At 36.1% G+C, this 23,726-nt stretch overlaps 1 protein-coding gene across 1 annotated transcript; it reads left to right on the top strand.

The window, feature by feature from the left end:
* The first annotated feature begins 312 nt into the window (after positions 1 to 312).
* On the top strand, positions 313 to 21,284 carry Maoa (monoamine oxidase A). Its single transcript, XM_052171372.1, has 12 exons — positions 313 to 416; positions 1,149 to 1,240; positions 4,012 to 4,153; positions 6,267 to 6,416; positions 7,031 to 7,190; positions 7,893 to 7,989; positions 12,606 to 12,659; positions 16,498 to 16,555; positions 17,821 to 17,918; positions 19,526 to 19,637; positions 20,534 to 20,596; positions 20,780 to 21,284. Exons 1-12 carry the CDS (start codon positions 396 to 398, stop codon positions 20,921 to 20,923), a joined length of 1,191 nt encoding a protein of 396 aa, XP_052027332.1. The 5' UTR covers positions 313 to 395; the 3' UTR covers positions 20,924 to 21,284.
* The last annotated feature ends 2,442 nt before the right edge of the window (positions 21,285 to 23,726 follow it).

Genomic DNA, 23,726 nt, shown 5'->3' with positions numbered 1-23,726 from the left:
ACCAAGGTGCACAACTGTTACAGATGTACAGAGGGGCCTAGGTATGCTCCTTGTATTCTTTCTGGTTGACAATTCAGTCTCTGTGGGCCCCTATGGTTCCAGGTTAGTTGATTCTGTAGGTTTCCTTCTTACCTTTAAGACAGAATCTCACTAAGTTGCTCAGGCTGGCTTTGTACTTTGAACTGTCCTGCCTCAATTTCCCGAGTTTATGGAATTTCATACCTGCATCATAACCTGGTTCTTGTAGTTTTAGAATGCCATATAACTTAAGTATTATCCATTTCAAATAGATTCCCTTTACTTTGTTCCAGGGGAAAACTTACCCATTCCGTGGTGCATTTCCACCTGTGTGGAACCCCTTGGCATATTTGGATTACAACAATCTGTGGAGGACAATGGATAAAATGGGAAAAGAGGTAAAAAGTGGGTTTGGTTTGTACATAGCATATTGCTGAAGAATGAAACTGATTAATATCCTTTCAAGGTACAGGGGACATTGCTGATTTGCACTAATGCATGCTCTTTCCAATATACACAGCAACTCTGCAACAGCTACAATTTCCACTTGACAGATGGAGACAATGAATACCAAATGTTTATATAAATTTACTCAAAACCATGTAGGAAGGCAACCAGAATTCAAAACCACTCTTGCTTATACTACTGCATGTGTGCCTTCTCTATACCTCTGAGATATATATGTGAATGAATCATATATATGACACATTTCTGCCAAATATCTACTTACACTTATGAATCTACAATGCCACTTTAAATAGTAAAGGAAGGAAAGACTTTCTGCTTGAGTTTATTTATTCTCAGGCTCTATAGCATTATTCTCTCAAATTTCAGTTGAGGGCTTAAAATGACTGTGATTTTCCAATTGTAATATTGATATTGATAATGATACTCACCATCCCAATTACAAATAAATTTATGTATGTTGTAATTATGATCACTGTTACTACTGTTGCTGACAATAGATAGCATTAAGGCATGAACTCTAGATTTATCTCACCTCTCTATGGATTTCCAAACCAATTACAGAGACCAAGAAACAAGTTTTTAAAGGTTCACATAAAGGCTTCTCTCTAAAAAAGGTAGAACAATGGTTACTGTTCTCTTTACTCATCAGTGTTTCATTGCAGATCCCTGTTGAGGCACCGTGGCAAGCAAGACATGCTGAGGAATGGGACAAGATGACCATGAAAGAACTCATTGATAAAATCTGTTGGACAAAGTATATCTGACTGCTTATAATCTTATTTTAAAAATCTTCCCCTCTAGTCTTTTGTTGCCTGTCTTGAGTAGTAGTGCTGGTTTTAGTGACTTATAAGGAAAGTTAAGAAATACAATAATCTTATTAGTTATAGCAGATTTGAGCAAAAAATGAATGAAAATGTCAGAAAGTATGTGCATAGAGTAGGCCACCTTTGGACAAAAGGGTCAGATCTTCAATAAAAAATAGTAACTATATTTTTATTTTACATTGAGGTTACCTACAAAAGCAGTTTGTAAACATTTTTTAAAAATCAATCCCAAAGGCTAGAGAGATAACTCAGAGGTTAATAGTACTTATCAAGAAGCCAAAAGTTCAGATCCAAGTTTCCAAGTTGGAGAGCTTACAAATGCCTATAACTACAGCACCAGGGGATCTGACCCTCTGTTTGGTCTATAAGGACTCCCAACAAATGTGGTATGTGTGCATGCCCCCTCCCCATATAAATGAAGTAAAACATTTAAAAATAATTTCCATATAGATGTAGATATGAAACTAATCTGAATGAATGAAAATATAAACCATATAATGATTTTAATTAGGATTTACTATTAGCATGGTAACTTACAGCTTACTACTACAGTCATGATAAATGATATGGATACTTTCTAAGAATTATAGTATTAGTTAATTTCATGGATAAATATTCCAGAGTGTATATGAACTAAGATGACTTGTAGGCTCTATAGTCTTATGGAACTGCTATCATATATGTATCGGTCATAGATCAAAATACTGTATGGGACATGCTTATATTTATTTTTCCTGTATTTGAATCAGCACATATAATATTTATAACTTGTTAGCATATATTTATTCTAGGCAAACTATATGAAGACACTGTTAGACACTGCCTAAGGAATAGTGGTGAATTTGTTAGTATTTAGCTTCTTCCCTCATGTAGTCTATATTCCTCTAGCAGGCAAGATGAACACTGAAACCATAATTACATAGTGCTAGCAGAGTACCTAACAAAGGGAATCTTAGTTGGTCTAAAAATAGAAAAATCATTCCCTGATACAGCATATGTTAAGCTGGGTAGCTAAAGTATCCACATTTGCAAATTTCAGATTCAATTGAGGGATACTACCTCAAATAAATGAGGTAGAGAGAAATCCATGAAAACACTTGTGTTTGTGATTTCCCTTACATGGAGATGAGTTCACACACATGTCAAAACATACGTATGCATGCATACCACGCACTTACATGCCAAAACAACAACAAACAGAATGTTCAGTGGCGCTGAAGGGGAAGGAAGGGAGTAAGAGTGGTGGGAGAACATGTTCTAAGAGGTGGCCAAAGGGGTGAAATGGTATCTTCTAGGTATAGGCCAAGGTTGGGGTAAGCCTGTTGTTAGATAACGTAGTAATAGTAATATCCTCCAGTAATAAGCTATAGTAGCATTTGAGAGTCAGGAAAAGATAGCATTAGATGCTAACTTCCAGGATAATTCAAAGGGCCAAGGGTAGGTAGACAAACAGATAAAGTAGGGACATGGCATTTCTTATAAATGACTCAAGAAACATGATACCTTATAAGAATGACCAAAAAAGCATGAGGAAAGAGGATATACAGATGTGTTGTTCTGGAACAGCATCTTTCAGGAATGGCATATTGTTAGAAAAGGAGAGAGTAAAATGTAGATGTAGTTGGGATGTTATGAAATACTTAGAAGAGGATGGAGAAGATAATGTTTAGGAATTATGCTTCTATAAATAGCCAAAATGGAAGGGGAGAGGTTTAGACCTGTGAATAATATAAGGGAATAGTATCTTCTAGGCAGAGAACATACGGAGTAACTTTTGGAAATGGCTTAAGAAAATTGGCACACTTGAAAAGTGAGGGGTCAGTTTGGCAAGAGCATAGAGCAAGTAGTGTGTGGGGTAGTTGAAGTCATGGGTTAAGCAGCCTGGGGTTCATATATAAATTTTGTTTTATGTTGTTGTTTTTAACCTTTTTTGTTTCTAGTTTAGTTTTTTTTTTTTTTTTTTTTTTTTTTTTTTTTTTTTTTTTTTTTTTTGCTTGGTCTTGATTCCATGAAACAATGTTTCATTGTGTAGACCAGCATGGCCTCTAACTTGCTATCCTCTTTCTTTTGCCTACTGCATGCTGAAATTCCAGGCCCTATTACCATGCTCAGCTTACCACTGAAGTGTTGTTAAAGTACTCATTGTGTTTAGCATGGCAGAGGATATTAGAGGTGATGTATGGTGATAATACAGGGAGATCACCACTTTCTCTGTCTAAGAGATTGTGCAGTAGCGTGGACCAGAGTGGAGTCAGAAGAAATGGGAATGTGAGAAAAGTCTTTAAATAAGTGAGAAATATGCCTGATGGTCAAGGATATTGAATTTTTAGATAGAACATATTTGGAGCTAAACCATATTTCTTAATAGCAGTATAAAACTTTTTCTTTTTTTCCTCAAAAGTTAACAAATGCTTTCCTATGGATGCTGAGACCATGAGGTTTTGGTTGTTTTGGGTTTTTTTTTTTCCAAAATAGTAGAAACACTTTCTACTTGTACTATATTACACTTTGTAAAGGTGCATTCCTCTGACTTCTGTATGTATTTTTAATTAGGTTGTTATTGATGTGTATTGGGCTGGTTTATACATTTCACAGTATGTATGTGTCATGTGTGGAGGTCAGAGGATAACTTTCAGGACGAGGTTTTCTGCTTCTTCCTATATGCATTGACATGTGATTTCCACTCTTATTCTGCGAACAGAACTGCTCGGGAATTTGCTTACCTTTTTGTGAACATCAATGTGACTTCTGAGCCTCATGAGGTATCCGCCCTGTGGTTCTTGTGGTACGTGAGGCAGTGTGGGGGCACCTCTCGCATATTCTCAGTCACCAATGGCGGCCAGGTATACATTATCTGTTCTGAAACTAATTTGCCTAGAACAATCCTTCATTGTTTCTAATCACTTAGAATAAAATGATCTAAAAATATGTCTAGAAATTTTCTCAGTTTTTCTTTATTCCTGTAAAGTTCATTGCTAAAGAATATTGTATTTTGAATTAATTATATCTTAAGAATTAAGTTCCTTCTTTTAAAATGTAGGAAATTGAAGCTATTTATATGGAAGCAGCTAAACTACTAAAAATGAGTTAATTTCCAAGAAAATTATAGTGCTTATAAAATTAGTATACTTAAATTACCTCAGTTCTTTACCACCTGTTTCTCACAGGTACTCTTTAATATTAATTGATGTAGAATGGAAATTACTCTTCTAATTCACATGAGTAATCTTTTAAAAGTAAGTTGTGTAGTTTGGATTTTATAATTTAGCTGTTACAATTTTTTGTTTCTATACACTTCTCTTACCAATGAGTAAAGATATTTAATTCATTGACTAAATATTTAAGAAATTAACAGCAAAGCCGGAATATTAAATCCCCAATTCCTTAAATTTTGACATTCATTGCACAGATTTATCTCCCTTATCCAAAGAAAATGTGTCTTATCTAGGTATATTATGCCTGAGTGAGATGAAATTAATTAATTAATTGCAGTTTAACTCTAGTTTATGCTGTTACTTGAGTCCCAGAATTTTGAGTACACTTTATGAATTTAGACTTTGTCTTCAAAGTAAATTATTGTTCTTCTTTGAAGATCATCAGAAGTCCCAAAATTGTTCTTGTGATGTATAGAGTTATTGCTCATTGAACCCCTAGTTTTTGAAAATATAGGACTTTTGCATTTTAAAAATGTATATTTATAAACAGAGACACAGTGTACTTCTTTAAACTCATATTTTACCTTCTGAAGTATCCTATTATAATGGGTTGTTTTATCCTTCATTTGGAAGGGGACAAAATACTTCTAGATAAGTCCTATATGACCTTTTAGAAAGTAGAGTTCAGATTTTGCACTCAAGCTGTTATCACAATATCTTTCAAAAGACATTAACATTTACCCTTTTATAATTTAATTTTAAATACACAGAAGAGTAGATAGTGAACAAATAGAATTAGTTCATGTTTTTTTTAACTATACTAGATTTCAAGGCACCTATTTGGAAACATAGTAAGATTCTGTATTAAATGATTCCAATTTCTTCAGAAAGGACACATCATAAATTTGTGTCTGAACCACTCTGTGATCATTTTCATAAAGAACTTTGGTGGTTTCAGTAAACACCAATTTTAAAATTGGTGTCTACTCATAAATGGGGTATCACAATTGTCAGCTGTGGCCTGTACCTCCTTTACTGATAAGCATTTCTAATCACTCAAAGAATCATCTGCAACAGGCTAAAAATATTTCCTAGGTTGTAACCAAATATGCTGTATTAAAGTACTTATTCTCTTGGATTATTCTTAAACAATATCTATGCTAAGAAATAGCAGATTACAGAGGACTGAAAACTTCTGATCCATAGTGATGCTCAAGAGAAATACTTGACAGTGTTTTAAGGAATGACAATGAAACTTACAGTTAGTTTTGAGATGAAGCTATTCAAAAGCTGAAATTCAGATTCATAGGACCTGATTTGGCTATTTCTGATAGTGTGTTGCTAACCCTAATAGCACCCTGAACCTGTTCTCTTAGACTCATATTATCTATAATATAATATTTTCTATGTTCTTACCTGCTGAGACAAGTAACTCTATAGGGAGTTAGAAACCACAGCCCCTAGGATCAACATAGTTACTTCACCTTCCCAGAGCTCCTTATGTACACCATACTCATGGACATTTGAAATTCCCAGATTTGCTATTTGCATGCGGTCAGGGCACCATTGGCATAGAGAAGGTTTTCTTCTGTTCTCTGATTTTCTATGCTAGTAATGGTGTTTCTTTGCTAGAACCTTTGCTGAGAATAATTGAGATACCTTGGTTCTATCCTAATAATTCTTCCCTCAATTGGATATTCTGAGAATAGAGGTCTGGCATTCTTGGAAGATTATTAATTGGTGGCAGATGTTCCACCATTCTCCTTTTATAACTTTTTTTTATGCCTACGTTCTCCAATAGGAACGGAAATTTTTAGGTGGATCTGGCCAAGTCAGTGAACGGATAATGGTCCTCCTTGGGGATAAAGTGAAGCTGAACTCTCCTGTTACTTATATTGACCAAACAGATGACAACATCATTATAGAAACACTGAATCATGATCACTATGAGGTAATCTATTAAAGGCAAAGAAGTTTATGGTAAATAGGTTTTATGCCATTTGTAATTTGTAATCTAATCTGTAGTTGAATTAAATGTAGCATATATCTACTTCAAGTCTTCCAGATTGACAGATTTGGTTTACTTACTGTCCTAGTTTGTTTCTCTGTTGCTATGATAAACACCATGACCAAAGTGACTTTGGGAAGTAAAGGTTTATTTGGCTTACAGGTTCTGATCACAGTCTATCACTGAGGGAAGTCATTGAAAGAATTCAAACAGGAGCAGAGCCAGGAATCATACAGGAGTTCTGCTAATTGGCTTGCTCCCAGTTTGCTTTCTTTTATTACTCAGGACCACCTGCACAAAGATGACACCATCTACAAAGGGCTGGATGGTCCCATATCAATCATTAATTATGAAAATGCTACACAGACATGCCCATAGGCCAGTCTGACAGAGGCAATCCCTCAGTTGCAACCCCCACTCCTTTCCAAGCTAATTCTAGCTTTATCAAGTTGACAGAACTAACCAGCCCACCTACCTTGTTCTATTTTGTTGCTTCACAGTGGCTTGATTTCTGTCTTTTTATTCTTAAAGGTAATATTTTGCATATTGTATTTCAGTGCAAATACGTAATTAGTGCCATCCCACCAGTTTTGACTGCCAAGATCCACTTTAAACCAGAGCTTCCACCTGAGAGAAACCAGTTAATTCAGCGACTTCCAATGGGGGCTGTCATCAAGTGCATGGTGTACTACAAGGAAGCCTTCTGGAAGAAAAAGGGTAGGTTGTTCTTATTTGTGTTTAAATATTAAGTACAAAACCACATTTTAAGGATATCAAATAGAAAATGCTTAATACAAAAAGATAAATCTGTTCAAATTTGAAGGGAAATTATTAATTTGTTTCTAAATTTCATAAAATGGACTCAAGAGCGATTGACAGTGGGAGGAAAAGATGCAAGCAAGCGGTGGGAATATCAACTATAGGGCCACTGTCATTCATCTTGCTACTTATTCTTCATAAGCACAATGAAACCAAGGGGCCCAGAGACCAGGGCTCTGAAGTAAGCTGTTTCTGAACTTCACCAGCTTATTGGCATTGGTCTCTTAGCATAAAATGATGATAAGGATTTATGATAAATGCTTCTCAGGTGTTGTGACTATTAAATGAAACAGGGTTTAGAATATAGGAACTTTCCAGATATGCTTCCTGCTCATATTCAATAGAGTCCTTTTTACAATTTCCAGGGTTAATGGAAGTGAATCCTTTCAGCATGTCCCATCTCGTTCTCCTGCATGCAGGACCATTTGACAGTTTTCCTCATCTTACCATTTTGCTATGCATAAGTCATAGCCCTTTATAAAAAATTGATAGACGGGCCATTTTCCACATAAGGAATAGTAAAATAGTTTATATGTATCTTATATATGTGTGTATCTCTAATGTTGATGTCAATCTCTTAATAATTTTCTCCTGCTTAAGACTATTGTGGCTGCATGATCATTGAAGATGAGGAGGCTCCAATTTCAATCACTCTGGATGACACTAAACCAGATGGATCAATGCCTGCCATCATGGGGTAAGTTGGAGCTGCAGTTTACAATTTGTGTTGGTTTAGGTGCTAGCAAGGGACATTGCTTTATAATTAGGCACAAACAATGATAACTATAAACTATATCATATCATGTTTCCATGTATGAAAATATTCATAGTAATGTTTTTGTGTGTGACACAAGAATGCTGGAAAACTCTTAAACTTGACACTATTTTTAAATTGTGCCCGCCTATGTATTTCTTTCTTCTATAAAACTTGGATGTTGAGGATATAGTGGATCAAGCAGCTAGACAAACAGACAGACAGGCAGACAGATGGATGGCCAGTATGATAGTATTGCCTAGAGTCAGAATGTCCACAGTCACTCTGGAAAGAGAAGCACTTCACTCTGTAAAACCTTCTAAATACAGTGTCTATGGACTTGCTCTGCTTTCCAAATACTTGTTGCATACCAAGTAATAGTGTCTGTATAAGATGAGACAGAACATAAGTAGCCTATTGGTTACTGGTAGGTTATTGTTTACCAGCAACACTTCTTTTATGTTTATAAGTACATAGATACTACCAACAGCCTACAGGGAACTACTATTCCAGGGAAGGAAATGGGCCCTCACAAGGAAATGCTAAGGAGGGACACACCTTCCTAGTTGTTTACTCTTATCCTTATAAAAAATCCTACACACACACAAAGCCTTTTATTGTATTGCACCATTACAAAAAAACACATGTTAATAGCAGTCAAGTGACTTTTAGGGACCAATGGTTTCTCCTTTTGCTTTCTGGAAAATGCAGGCTTCCTTCCTGAAGAGATAGGAGAGCTCAATAAAACACATTATGCCATTTTTAGAAAGTTACAGAGAAAAGGGGCAGACCCTTGTTCTAAGGAACTTTGGAAGCTGTCTCTGCCTGAGTTGCTGATAAAATGTTTTATAACCACTTCTCTGGCTATAATATAAGCAATAGCACTAAATTCCTGAGGCAGGTAGAAGCTTAAAATATAATGGCCATAGCAGCAGAATATCCTCTTCATTTTTAGTCTCGCTGAGTAAGACAAGTTTTAGATACTTTAGCCAAATGCATAAATTGCTGTGGGCCAACAAAAACAGATGAGAATACAAGTTTCAGAATGTCAGGACAGTCAGTTGAGTTATACAGGGATGGATGCACATCGATATTCTTGCCTTGTGCACCATTGGAGTTGCTTTGGCTTTAGAACAGAGACATGTGTTACCCTTCCAGATATTATTGGAATTATTTGGAACTTTATAGAAAGAAATATATTATTTTATTTTATTGCTAAAAATATATATCTGGTAGAAAATGTTTAGTACATATCTGCTTTGTGGAATGATAAAACCAAGTTTATTAGAATATCTTTTACCTCATATGTTAATTTCTTTGTGAAAAGAACATTGAAAATCTTTAGCTACTTTAAAACATATAGTAGATTAATATTGACTATTAATATTGACCCTACTGTGCAGTAGATCACCAGAACTTATTCCTCCAGTTTAACTGGTATTTTATATTTATGGGAGACCAGACTCTATATCTCTTCCAAATGTGATGCAGGAGAGCTCTGTGCCTGCCTTCTGTTTACCTAAAAGCAGGGCAGAGATTTAAAAAGGCAAAAGGTCTTTTTGTCCTCCCCTTTATCTCACTTATGTTAAGAAGTGGGTCTCTTTTATTGGAAAAAGCACTTTATTAGCTTAGAGCCAGAGCCAGAGGAAGCTTCAAGCTGACCTCCAAAAGTAGCTTCTTGTACACTTGCCTTCTCATGGTTTCTCATCTTCATAAGGCTAAAACTGCTTTTCTTTGTTTCTATAATGTTGTTCATTGTTTGATAAGCAAATAAGCCAGACATAACACATCTGGGTTTCTTTCTACCAGTGTGTCTCCCAAAGGCCAAACATTGTAAAGGACAATAAACTTGCTCATTTTTCTTTTGTAAATCTCGTTTGTTATTATTGGTACAACTATTTGAGGATTAAGATGTTGAGAAGAATTAATTTTTGTTTTATCACTGTTGTTGAACAGCTACTCTTGTTATATTAGGGCAGTAGCCTCCACTCTCACATTTTTTTGTATATACAACACTGGTATTGAATCTAGGGCCTGGTATATGCTAGGACAAATATCTACTGTTTTCCTATGAATAATTTTAACATAGACTCTCACTAAATTGCTCAGTAGCAAAATTGGCTTTAAACTTTAGTGCTTCAGATTCCTGAGTATTTGCAATTACAGGACTGGACTACCAGGTCCAACTAGATAGCTTTCCTTCCCCATGCCTTCTCTTCTTCCCTGCCTCCCTCCCTTTCCTTTCCTTTCCTTTCCTTTCCTTTCCTTTCCTTTCCTTTCCTTTCCTTTCCTTTCCTTTCCTTTCCTTTCCTTTTTCCTTTTTCCTTTTTCCTTTTTCCTTTTTCCTTTTTCCTTTTTCCTTTTTCCTTTTTTTTCCTTTTTCCTTTTTCCTTTTTCCTTTTTCCTTTCCTTTCCTTTTTTTCTTTCTTGAGGTAGGTTCTCATGTAGCTAGACTGGAGTTCAACACCCTATGTAGCTTTTAACTCATCCTGTTGGTTATGGAAGCATCACTTAAATGCTAGGAGTGCAGGTATATACCACTCCATCAGACTTTGTGCTTTGTTCTCCATCAGACTTTGTGCTTTGTTCTTCATCAGACTTTGTGCTTTATTCTCGATAATGAAATTCTCTCTGCATATGACTCTAAGAGCCTCAAAACTAGAGGTGATAGTTAACCAGCACTTTTTATCACAATCACTTGTTTAAGAAACTATACATTAGGACTATTAAATACTTCCACCACAATCCCAGCATGTTTGAGTCCCTCAGTAAATAGCTAAATAAAACTGAACAATATTTGTCTACAGTGATTATTGCATTCCTAACTTGAGATTTGACAGAAATTTGAGGTCAAAGCCACACAAAATCAGCTGACTAATGATTAATTTTTTTAAAAATATTATGGAAGTATGAACTTACAGATCATTGTATAAACCTAAAAGTTAACCAAAAGAATGAATTTTGAGTCATCATTGAAAACTCACGCAAAATTATGATTTTGTCCCATAAGGTTGAATAGTTCAAATTTCAGTTTTTAATTCATTCAATTTTAAATATTAAGACACAAATGATGGATTTTATTGTGGAATTTCATGCATGCTTCGTTTTTGTGCAAATTCTCTTCTTCCATTATTCATCCCCATCCTCTAGCACCCCTCCTGCTGGTCCCTTGAATAATATGCAACTGCCTGGGAAACTCCACCCTGTGTTAACATACTTTGCATCTTTGCTTCTCAAAACATTCTCTAATAGCAGTCCTAAAGAAGTTTCTGGTGATAATTGAGGAACTCTTTAATTCAGGGCTGAGTAGAAAAAGAAATACCCCCTTTCAGCCTCTATCTATTTGATCTATCTAGAATAAAATAAATATAATTGTTAACCATTTTAATGAGGAAGTAGATTTATCACATTTTAGTTCATTTGGATTAGGAGTGGGCACTGGAGAATAAATCTAGAGATTTCTGCATAATACTAATCAAGTGTCTTACTATTGAGTTATATCCCTACCCATCCTTTGAATTTTTGTAAGATTTCTGTTTCTATTAATAGTAAGAGTTTCATCTAACAAATCAATTCTTTAAAGTTTAAATGCAGTTAGTATTATTAACACAATAAACAGAATCTGTTTGACTAAAGGGAGCTGACAGACTATAGTTGAGTTTTACTGAGTTACGTTATTGGAGGACAGTATCTAACTAGTTCCCAAGAAATCTAAGTTAGAGATAGAGATACAAGTACAAGAGGTTTATTGGGGTGAAATTTGAGGATTACTGGCTTTGTGGGAGGGACCAGTTGAAGAATTGTATGTCAGTACTCAACCATCCCATGAAGTCTGGAAGCTGGAATGGACCTTCATAGTCAAACTGAGACAAGGGAATGGGCACCTTAATCACTGAGTGTCAGTTACCTCTTAGGAGAGGCAGGGTATTGACAGAGGGATGTATCTGCTGCTGAGTATAATTGCCTGGAGAAGGTTTTATCTGTGATATAGGGTACCAATTACTGGTTCTAAAGTGCATTTGGTATAGAGTGAGGGAAGTACCATGGTATCTATGATAGGCATCTATTAATAGTTGTTCAGCTTTTATTGTCATTGCTGGGATAGTCATCTAATACATTTTTTTGGGGGGGGTGGATTTGGTTTTTTTGAGACAGGGTTTCTCTGTATAGCCCTGGCTGTCCTGGAACTCACTCTGTAGAACAGGCTGGCCTTGAACTCTGAAATCCACCTGCCTCTGCCTCCCAGAGTGCTGGGATTACAGGCGTGTGCCACCACCGCCTGGCTAATACAGTCTTAATATGAAAAACATTTAATTTTCTATAATATCAAATATGTTGTGTTAACTTTTAGAAGCAAAGTATTGATCAAGAGGTCTGTTATCTGTTCTTAGGAGCACACAGGCTACAGAGCTTTGGAAACAGAGAGAGCCAAAGATAGGATGACATTTGCCCTAGGAAAAAGGGTGGACTGTGAGAGTTCATTAATGCTGAATAGGTGGTAATGTATATTTATTTAGCATGACTAAAACTGACCATTCAAATGTGGCTTTCTTCTCCAGCTTCATACTTGCCCGGAAAGCTGATCGACTTGCTAAACTACATAAAGACATAAGGTAAACAATTTATACCTGAAAATCAATAATGGTTACCTATACTTTCTATTTGTTGCACCAATAATAGTAGAATTGCATCAAGAAAAGCACAATATTTTACAAATATTCTTTTTCTTAAAAACTTAATTTTTTTAAACATTTTGTGCTATTCTTCTTGGTCAAGTCAATGTCTATGTACCATAACACATGAATGTAGAACCGAGAACAATTTTGTGTCATCAGTTTTCTTCTACCTTGAAAGGGGTTTCAGGAATTGAATTCAGGTCATCAGGACTGTATAACAAGTGCCTTATCACTGAACCTAACCCTAACATGGAAATTTTGGAGGGATACGTACATTCAAATCATAGCTTCTGACATGTGACAAAGTCAAGAGTAGCAAATAACATATCCTTCTTTTCTTTTTTCATTATACCACACTAAGCCTGACATTTTCTTTTGGATTTTCTGCATTTTCTTTGTATTAATAATAAAATAAATAGCAGACTGGAGGTGGACATTTGACTATGATTCCACACACTGGTTGAACTCTAAAGTTCTTGTAAGACAAAAACCTTTACTGAAAATATCAGTGAAAAGACCAGTGCTTTTCAAAACTGACTGTTTAACTCTCCCAAAAGGTATTGGAAAGTCTATTTTCTTGGCTTATACAATATGCTTCAATAGGTCTGAAGTAGAGACTGAGGATTTATGCTCAGGTGATTATGATGAATAGACAGATTTATATGTTGTATCTATAAAAGAGAGACAACTAGAAGATGATTTGCATGGTACTCCTTTTGGCTATAATTTTAAATATATTCTTTTGATTTTTCAACCAAAGTAATCTAAATGCATTGCTCTGAGTGGAGAATGTGTCTCAGTGGTAAAGCACATGCTTTGCATGTGTGAGGTGCAGTCACTCATACAAAAAAGTTTTTAATTTTCTTAGTATAACATCATTGCCTTCCTTTTTTTGTTTTGTTTTTGTTTGGTTTTTGGTTTTTTGAGACAGGGTTTCTTTGTGTAGACTTGGCTGTCCTGGAACTCACTCTGTAGACAATGCTGGCCTCAAACTCAGAAATCTGCCTGCCTCTGCCTCCCAAGTGCTGGGATTAAAGGCGTGCGCCACCACTGCCCTGCTGCCTTCTATATATCTTCTAAAAGTTTTAATTTTAATAAGGGAAAAGAAATGGAAAGATAGTTTTCTGGCTTACTTATGAAAATTTGTCTTTGACGTTTGACTCATTTAGTAATATGAAATGTAGTAAATCACGTATTATGTTTTTATTATTTATGATGAAAAGTGAAACTATAATGAAGGTTAATTTTTAAGTTTAGCTCTTTGGTAAAGATTTTATTATATGTCCAGAAAATAAGTTAAATACATTAAGCATTTCAGAATACTGATTGGCATTTATCTTAGAGTATTTATTGCTATGATGAGACACCATGACCAAAAAGCAACTGGGGATAAAAGGGTTTATTTGGTGTTCATACACTCCATAACACTGTTCATCAAAGGAAGCCAGGACTGGAACTCAAGTAGGGTAGGACCCTGGAGGCAGGAACTGATACAGAGGCCATGGAAGAGTGCTGCTTACTGGCTTGCTCCCCATGGCTTGCTCCTCTTTGCTTGCTCAGCTTGCTTTCTTAGAGAACCCTGGACCACCAGCCCAAGAGTGGCACCACCCACTATGGTCTGTGTCCTTCCCCCTTGATCACTAATTGAGAAAATGCCTTATAGCTGGCTCTCATGGAGGCATTTCCTTCCTCTCTGGTGACTCTAGCTTGGGTCAAGAAGAGGTGGGATAATAAATGTTACCTATTGCTATGCAAGGCTTTAAATGAGACAACTGTCACTCATGACCCAGAACCAGCCACTACAGAAATAGTCTTACTTGTCTTGGCAATATTCTTAATTGACTACAAACGACTGAATTACTGCTTAGAATCTTTTGTAATGAGATAACCTGCCATCTTTTTGTGGCACAGAAAAGAAAATGCCATACAGGACTGAGCATAAAATTTGACTCAATTCATATTGAGTATCTACTATAGACAAAATGCTCAGAATAGTAAAAGTTTACCTTCCCATTACTTAACTAAATGGTAGTGAAGGAATCTGAAGCTCACTGAGTTTTGGCTTCATCATTTCAATGGAGAATTTAGATTAGACAGAGAAAGCAAGTAAGCAGTAGTCTTGAGACTTCTACTTATGTTAGACCTCCTATATGTTAGAGCTTTTAATCAAGCATTTTCTGTCTTAGAATTAACATATTTACTTTATATTATATGACATCATTCATGAGTGACATTTGTCTCCTTTAAAGCCTTTAAAGCAATAGGTAACATTTATAATCTCACCTCTTCTTGACTTAACTTTTTGTACTTATGTGATAGTTCTAAGAGTTATAGCAATAGTGTATACATGACAATAGCAAGAGTGACAAGCTTACATTTTCTTCTACACTATTTAGAGAAAATGGACTTATGTTTTCAAAATATTTTATGGTGAAATTGGCAATATATACTTGTATATTTTTATTTTTTATTACTACTGCGCTTGATTGTTGCACCTACATATATACTCACACATGTATACTTTTAACATTTGTTTCATCTGGTCTTAATGCTTGTTTTATGATTTTGAACCTCATTTTCATAAAAATTGTTTTTATTGCTCATTAGCCCTTAACAATATTTCAGAGCCATTTCACATATTTAATCTTCACAGAAACCAAAAAGAGTAAATGTAAATAGTATATATTCAATTATTGAGATAGGCCCATTAATTTAGAAGATGGGTAATTTAAATTTTTTTACCAGGATTAGTTGTGAGTTTAACCTCATGGGAAAATATACTTATGTATAATCCCAGTACTCAGGAGGCTGAGGCAAGGAAATCATAAGATTGAAAGCACTCTCATCTGCATAGCAGTTCCAGGCTATAAATAGTGAGAACTTGTCTATTTTAAAAGGAAAATACTGTTGATTCCTCATCAAATTACCATGTTGAGGTATATGATGTTAATCAGCATAATGAAATCCACTAAATCATATAAGGTGAGTCCAGAGATTGACTATTGTTTTATAATTATAGAAGGCCATTAAATTTCCTTTTTCTTTTTATTATTATTTATTTATTTATTTATTGGATATATTCCTTATTTACATTTCAAATTATTTCCCCCTTCCTGGATGCCCCCTCCCTGAAAGTCCCATAAGCCCTTTTCCTTCCCCCTGTTCCCCAATCCACCCCTTCCCACTTCCCTGTCCTGGTATTCCCCTACACTGCTTCACTGAGCCTTTCCAGGACCAGGGGCCTCTCTTTCCTTCTTCCTGGACATCATTTGATATGTGAATTGTGTCATGGCTATTCCAAGCTTCTAGGCTAATATCCACTTATCAGTGAGTGCATACTATGAGTATTCTTTTGTGATTGGGTTACCTCACTTAGAATGATATTCTCCAGTTTCATCCATTTGTCTAAGAATTTTATGAATTCATTGTTTTTAATGGCTGAAATGGATACAGAAAAATGTGGTATATATACACAATCCTATTCAGCCATTAAATTTCCTTTTTCTTTAAATAAGTCACTATCAAGTACTCTAGAATGGAATGCCTTTATTATATGTCCATCAATTATGATTTCTTTAACATTTTGTTTGTTTGTTTGGTTGGTTTTTTTGAGACAGGGTTTCTCTGTATAGCCCTGGCTATCCTGGAACTCACTCTGTAGACCAGGATGGCTTCAAACTCAGAAATCCGCCTGCCTCTGCCTCCCAAGTGCTGGGATTAAAGGCATGTGCCACCACTGCCCGGCCTTTTAACATGTTTTTATTCTTCTCTATAGGAAGAAGAAAATCTGTGAGCTGTATGCCAAAGTTCTGGGATCTGAAGAAGCTTTACATGTAAGAACTCTCAGTCTCTAATAGGTTTTGTTATGTTGTCTTAAATTGGTAAGTTAAAGCAAGTTCTGGTTTTGTGGAAGTCTTAAGCAGAAAGGGGTGTGCTTATTTAGAGGATTACTCTCACAATCCAAAGGCATTAAAAACTAGTGTTCGGTACATGAAACTTGTGATATGGCATTACTTGGGGCTTTTAAGTGCTCACTAGATAATAGGCATTTAACTGTGATGAGCCACAATCATTATGCCATGGATCACTGAGATTGGTTTGCAGAACAGAGTCTGTGCTTTTGACATTATTAAGTGATTGCTATAAAACAAAACCTCAGGTATGTCATCATGCATTGCTGAAGGCACCATATATATTTGACACCAGACTTAATCTTTGCCCAGGTCAAAGGCATACTAGTTCATTTTCCCATAAGGAGACTCAATTCATGTCTCATTGGATACTCCCCGAGTTTTTACCCTGCTTCTGAAAGCAGTGAAAACAAATGTTTCTGAAGAGCCTACCAATAGCTGAAGATATTTTCTGTGGGTTATTGTTTCAACTGTGCAAATAATAAACATTTAGAATGTGGTAAGGACATCTTGGAAAATGCTCATGTTCACCAGCGGCCACTTTCGTCTTAATTGTTTCCTTTAAGGAATATTTTTATTATGTATTTTTCCAGTTTAAGGAAGGAATTCTGAAAATGTGCTTTGTGCTTCTCTTCTTTTCCCCCCCCAACTCTACCCTTTTGTAATACCTGTGTAAATTGGAAAACAGTCCATTGTCTTACTCCAGAGTCTTGAAGCAAACCTTTCTGAAAACTGATGGTTGTAGGGTTTCCCAAAGACTTAGCTCTAATCTTTAGAATTTGTACAAATGAGAGTATGTATTGGGATATTTCTTGACTCCCTTAAGAAAGAGGTTGAAAGAAAATCAGAGTCTTTAGTGTACAGTGTACTCTTTTGTTTTCATGCAATATCAAGGATCAAGCTTGGGGGCCCTGGGTCTATCACACTGCTTCATCTCCAGAATGGTTTCTTCTCTCTCACTTCCCTCTTACGCCTCCCTCTTTTCCCTTCCTTTCTTCCTTTCTTATTTATTTTCATTGTACTGGGGCTCAAACTCAGGGCCTGGCACATGCATACCACTGAGTTCCATACCCACTTTATGCTTTAAATATAAATTCTTATTAATAAAAATATACGAGCCTTCACTCGTAGCAGATAATAGTTGTATTCCTATTTTCTTTTGTAATTTTCTTCCCATTGAACTACAGCCAGTCCATTATGAAGAGAAGAACTGGTGTGAGGAGCAGTACTCCGGGGGCTGCTACACGGCCTACTTCCCTCCTGGTATCATGACCCAGTATGGAAGGTACTACCTAATCACTGCACTAACTTATCCAGGGCTGGCACACATTCAGACAATCTACATTCCATAAGAACTGTGGAAATAGGCAGTGTTATTGATTGTAATCCCCAGGAAAATAGCCAGCCTATAACTTGGTAGATGTCCCCAGGAAAATGGATGTAAACGCAAAGAGTGGTATCAGTGTACTAGGTAAGATTTCAATTGTCAGCAGCACTTGTGAGATAAGGACAACTACATTGTCTATCAGGAAGCCTTTTGAGCTTTCCTAAATTAGTCTTGACACTGGCTGCATGTGTCCAATACATATATCTTGTCAACAGAGGAACATCAGATATTTCTCTTCAGAGGTAAGAATTCTCAGTGTCTACAGCTGAGGTACTAGAAGATAAGCTCTACATGGCCTGGGAGTCTACTTCTACTTAGAGACACCTTGTTTCACATACATTATTTCTTTGTCTTGCAGGCATAGGGTATAGGATCCCACTTGCTTAGTATCAAGAGATAGAACATAGGACGAAGCCTAAAATGATAGCATTCTACCAGGAATTCACAATTCCTCCATAATTCTCTCCATCTGGATATAGTTACTACCGTGAGGTGGTGGAGAAGTGACATTTTCAGCAAATAATATATTATCTGGTCACACTATACGTTCATCAAATTTCTAGAGGACCAAATCTAGAGTGTTAGCATCCAGTTACATCTGTCCATAAAGAAAGAAGCAGCACTTGTTTACCTGTACTTTCAAGAGCTTGTTGTTTACCTTTTACCTCCTTAACAGAATCAAACAACTATTGTTAGTAATAACAAGACTGATCAACGGATCTAGTTCTGGAGTCTCAGTACAGGTCTAGATGATATAAATAGAATCAGTGGGAACTGAGGCACAAGATTCTTGAATTGGAAAAAGGAATGCCAGTGGGTTGAGATGAAGATTTTGAGTGGGATATACAGTTTAGGGGAGCCACAGAAGTGGCAAAGATAATACCAAGAAGGTTAGGGTAGAGTTACCCATTAAATCTATCCCTTCTTTGTTCCTGTATATCAGAATTTTCTTATAGAAAGAACCTATTTGCTTACTCTTAGCTAGTCCTCAGAAATGTTCAGATAAACTTACAGATTATATTATTTCAGGACTACTTACTCATAGACTCCCTGGGGTCTCTCTTCTGCCAGAAGTGACAATGTCTGTATCTTCCCCCTTGCTATTACACTCTCTTTTGATGTCCTAAAAATGCTTCATGGCCTGAATCTATAGATATGTATTATCTTGAATAGAAGGCAATATAATGAATAAAATGGGCTACAAATAGGGAATATAACTGTGAGATGTTACTAAGGAGTTAAATTCATGTTCTCACAGGCTAACTAGCTGGCAGAAAATGGGTCAGCATCCTCTTTATTGATGAATAAACTTAGTCTGCTTCCCCCAGATTCAGATCCTTGGGACCAGGAATCAACTGCATTTTACTTTAGGATGAGACATACTGGCATTTCCTCCTTGATTAGTTTCCCTTTCTTTTGTGGAGTAAATGAAGGTAGGGAGTGATTAGATAGATTGCCCTCAGCACCTTCCCATGTAACTATGTGACCTCTTTTTTTCCTTGAAGGGTGATTCGCCAACCAGTAGGAAGAATTTACTTTGCAGGCACAGAGACAGCAACACAATGGAGTGGCTACATGGAAGGAGCAGTTGAAGCTGGAGAACGAGCAGCTAGAGAGGTAAGGAAGGAAACTAAAGTGTACTCCTTTTTCAGTTGTAATTTCATTATGGGCAGCAGTATTGGCATTGAACTGAAGGCATCATGCATGTGAGGTATGGGTTATTCCAGTGAGCTATAGCTCACGCCCTGTGGAAACATTTTTGTCATCTGATCTTTCTCGTTCTTTATTTTATCTTTATATGGATATACAGAAAGAAACTAGATATTTGGGCTATTTCATTGACACAATTGTGCACCTTTGTGGAGTACACAAATATTATGATGCCTGTGTATAGTATACAATGATCAAATCAAGATAATTAGCATCTCCTTCATATCAGACATATATCATTTCTTTGAAATATTCAAATCCTTTCTTCTAGCTCTTTCGAATTACATAGTAAATTGTGATTGTCTTTAGTGATTGCTGTATTGCTATAGAATGTTAGAATTTATTCTTCCCAATGAATTATATTTTGGTACTTATTATCCAGTTTCAATAGCCATACTCCCTGGTACCTTTCTTAGCTTCTGGTACCCTATGTTGTTTTCTCTACTCCTATAGGAATCACTTATTTGCCTTCTGCATATAATGGATAGCATGTATTATTTGTCTTTCTAGGCATGGCAGATTTCATTTATGGTTGTGTATGTCTAAACTCATCCATGTTGTCACATTGACAGGATTTCATTCTTATTTAAAGCTGAAAAATGTTCCATTGTATATGAATAACAAACTTCTTTATCTATTTATGCATCTATTTATTGACACTGACTGGTGTGTGTGTGTGTGTGTGTGTGTGTGTGTGTGTGTGTGTGCCACTCACCTGTGGGTTCATCAGTGTTTTATATGATTTTGAATCTGTCAAAAGTATATAATGTCACAGTATAATGCTGGAATCACTTTTCTTTCAGGTCTTGAATGCTCTAGGAAAAGTTGACAAGAAGGATATATGGGTTCAAGAGCCTGAGTCCAAGGTAAGGTTGGCTACTCCATCTCTATAGATCAACTACAGAAAAATTGCACAGCCTTTCATTCAGCCTCTGCTTTTACTATAGATGCAACTGTCTTGGGATACAAATACATACTACTACAGATAGGCTTTGCATCTTCTAGATATAGCAATAATTTCTATTAATGATCTATGTTCATTTATTTAGGATGTTCCAGCTCTTGAAATTACCCACACCTTCTTAGAGAGGAACCTGCCTTCCGTGCCTGGTCTGCTCAAGATCACTGGTTTTTCCACTTCCTTGGCTCTTCTCTGCTTTGTATTGTACAAGTTTAAACCGGCCTACTCGTGAAGTTTTCACCCTCAGGCCTCCTGCGTGATTATCCTTATCACGATCAGCATGTAAAGGAAAGTGTGGATGAATATAGCCTGCGTTTTGGGCCATTTAAGTGCACTTGATTTAACCCTCATCAGTTTAATTTCAGTCTTTGTAAAGTGGTAACAGTCCAAAGAATCCCCTAGATAATTTCCAGAAGAACAAGTTTCTTCCTGTTTGTTAGACTAATTTGTGTTGGTTGATAGAATAAAATGTTGAATGCTTAATTCAAATAGTGAAGTGCTTATGAGAAATAATTTCTGCTTTCTATTTTTTCTTTTGCTTTTAATGCAAAATAGCTAATGGTTTCAGAAATAAAACACTTGACTTACTGTGACTTTTGTGTAGCGTCCAAGGTATACAGAGGAAAATAGTGGCTGAAATGTTCCCTAGGTATCCTCACTGACTAGTTCCATGTGACACGCACTACAATAGGCACTTTCTTTTCCAAACTGTATCTAGACATGCATTGATCCTTGTCAGTAACATTCTGTGCTGATTTAAGGAAAGTAGCATTATTTTAATGTGGTCCATAACTGTCTGATCATAGAATTAGATCTCTAAGCCTACCTGTGTCTTCAGGATGGTTAAATACTTGTCTTGGTTAATAGTATACCATTTTCTCTCAAGTGCCAAAGGACTTATGAAATTTTCTCTATTGTTATTTGTTGATACAGTCAAATACATAAATTAAATTAGGGCTCCATGTGATAACATGACTTGTTTTAATTATTAGGTTTTATAAGAGACATTAAATTGAATGATTTTATATATCCATACTGGGTTCTCTATCTTAGGAAAGTTGTGGGTCCAGAATGGTGCCTGTCTTTTCTCTTTCCCATCTGAAAAACTGTTAATTTTAAAAAAAAATTTCACAAAGGTTTAAACTACAAAGCACTTCTTTTTTTTAAAAAAAATGTAATCATATTTTTATTTAAGAATAATGCCAGCATACGCTGGATAACCCAAGTTTATTATGCTAGCTTTATCCTAAATGTAAATTTAAGCCTCTAGATGCAGATATGCAGACTTAAGGTCTTTAAAGTTTTGCCCATTCTAAGAGCAAAGGTCTAGATTTCTTACCCTGCTCTATCTTGTAATTCAATAGTGTTTTAACCAACTTAAAAGATTCAGTGACGTTTTAGATATTCTCTAGTCCACAAGGAGTTGCCTCAATTCATATCAAACTGTAATGAGAACTCTCAGCACTAAGCTGCTCCAGTTGTGTGTATTAACTTAGTCCTGACTCATTTTGAAATGACTTAAATGCTTGAATTGGCAAAAGATCGAAAAGTATTCATATTGTTAACATTGAACTGTCGAATATTGAAAATCTCCTGAGTTTTCGGTTTAACCCCCTCGACTTCTTAGAAAGCCAATTAATCTATCCTAATGATATCAACCCTATTAAGCTATAGTTTGAATACTAAAATGATTTCCAGTACAGATGTGCTTAGACATGTAATAGAAGCTGAGAAACACTATATGTGAGGCTGTCTACCACAAAGTTAACATTGCTTTTTACTTTGAAACAGAGAAACAAAAGTCATTTCAAGAGATTGATAATTGCCTTCACAGATCTGAAGGACAGTTGGCCTTTCTCCATAGTTAGGATGAGAATTGGTTTTTAAAAAGTACACCTTTTTGTCATAGCTATTAAATATGGTTTCATATTACACTGAAGAAAATTAAACTTTACTGAAGGACTGTGAACTATTTTGTTTGATGGTTGTGAACTTGGTACCTAATGTTCCATGTCTAAATAAAGTTGACTCTAGAGCTACGTATGGGCATATGCATATATATTTGATTTGCCACTGCAGTAAGATATTGTCTGTGTGGTACTGAGTTTTGTTGTCATTCTTAAGAAAATGTGATGCTACCCTTCATGCAGATAGGCTTCTCTGATTTGGCTAATAGTTTATCAGAAGGTTCAAATGGCTTCTCATAACCAGAAGTCTACAGAGGATGAACTTTTAAAAAGCACCTGACAATGAGACTCCAAATTCTTAACACTGGGTTTGATCTTCATGTTATGAAGGTTGACTGGGAGTAGATCAAATGCTATAATACTATAGTAGGTCTGACTGTGCCACAGGCGTGGATTCTGACAAGTTTTCTCACCTAACTACTTCACAATGCCTTGAACAGATCATTTGGTTTCTCTGCCTCAATTTACCCATCTGTGGAAGGACAATCCTGTGGTTGATATCTTCTGGGGATTTTCTTCATTACAACATTATACAAATAATGCATTCTGTTGCTAGCACTATTTCTCATCACTTTTTGGATTTCCTAGGAATAGACCAAGAGGCTGGGTCAGAGCATAAAGTTTGCTAGAGACAGCATCTTAAAGAGGATGAGGAAGGCAGGTTTGTGCAGAGGACGGTCAGTGTGCAATGCAGTTGCAACTAAAAACTCAGCACATTTGAATGGGAAGGTGGAAAGGTTGTTAAGACTCCCCCCCCACACAAACCCCCTCATTAAGGCAAAATCTAGGTTTTAGTTCTTCTATCAGATACTCTCTGGAAGGAAGTGTGATTACAGACAAGACAGGTCCAGAAACAATTTGTAATAAGAAACTACAACTGTGATTCTCAAGTCCTAATGAGAAATTGGTATCAGCCTGTCTTCCTGGCAACTGGGGATCCAGGACGCAGGACAGTATTTAATTCTGCAGGACAATCTAGTTCTGCAGAACACAGAAAATATAAACCATTGTTGGCTTGAACTTTGAATAAAGTGGCACTATTTCTATGAACATGTCCCTAGAGAAGGT

Source organism: Apodemus sylvaticus, chromosome X (assembly GCF_947179515.1).
Source record: "Apodemus sylvaticus chromosome X, mApoSyl1.1, whole genome shotgun sequence".
NCBI lineage: Eukaryota > Metazoa > Chordata > Mammalia > Rodentia > Muridae > Apodemus > Apodemus sylvaticus.
Note: the sequence above shows the minus strand (reverse complement) of the source record. Positions and strands in the feature narration are given on the sequence as shown.

Bases quoted from the DNA above. Each gene is read 5' to 3' on its own strand.
- Maoa (XM_052171372.1), top strand. From the start codon at position 396: ATGGATAAAATGGGAAAAGAG. The intron at 417-1,148 runs GTAAAAAGTGGG...GTTTCATTGCAG, and splicing joins TGGATAAAATGGGAAAAGAG to ATCCCTGTTGAGGCACCGTG. The intron at 4,154-6,266 runs GTATACATTATC...GTTCTCCAATAG, and splicing joins CAGTCACCAATGGCGGCCAG to GAACGGAAATTTTTAGGTGG.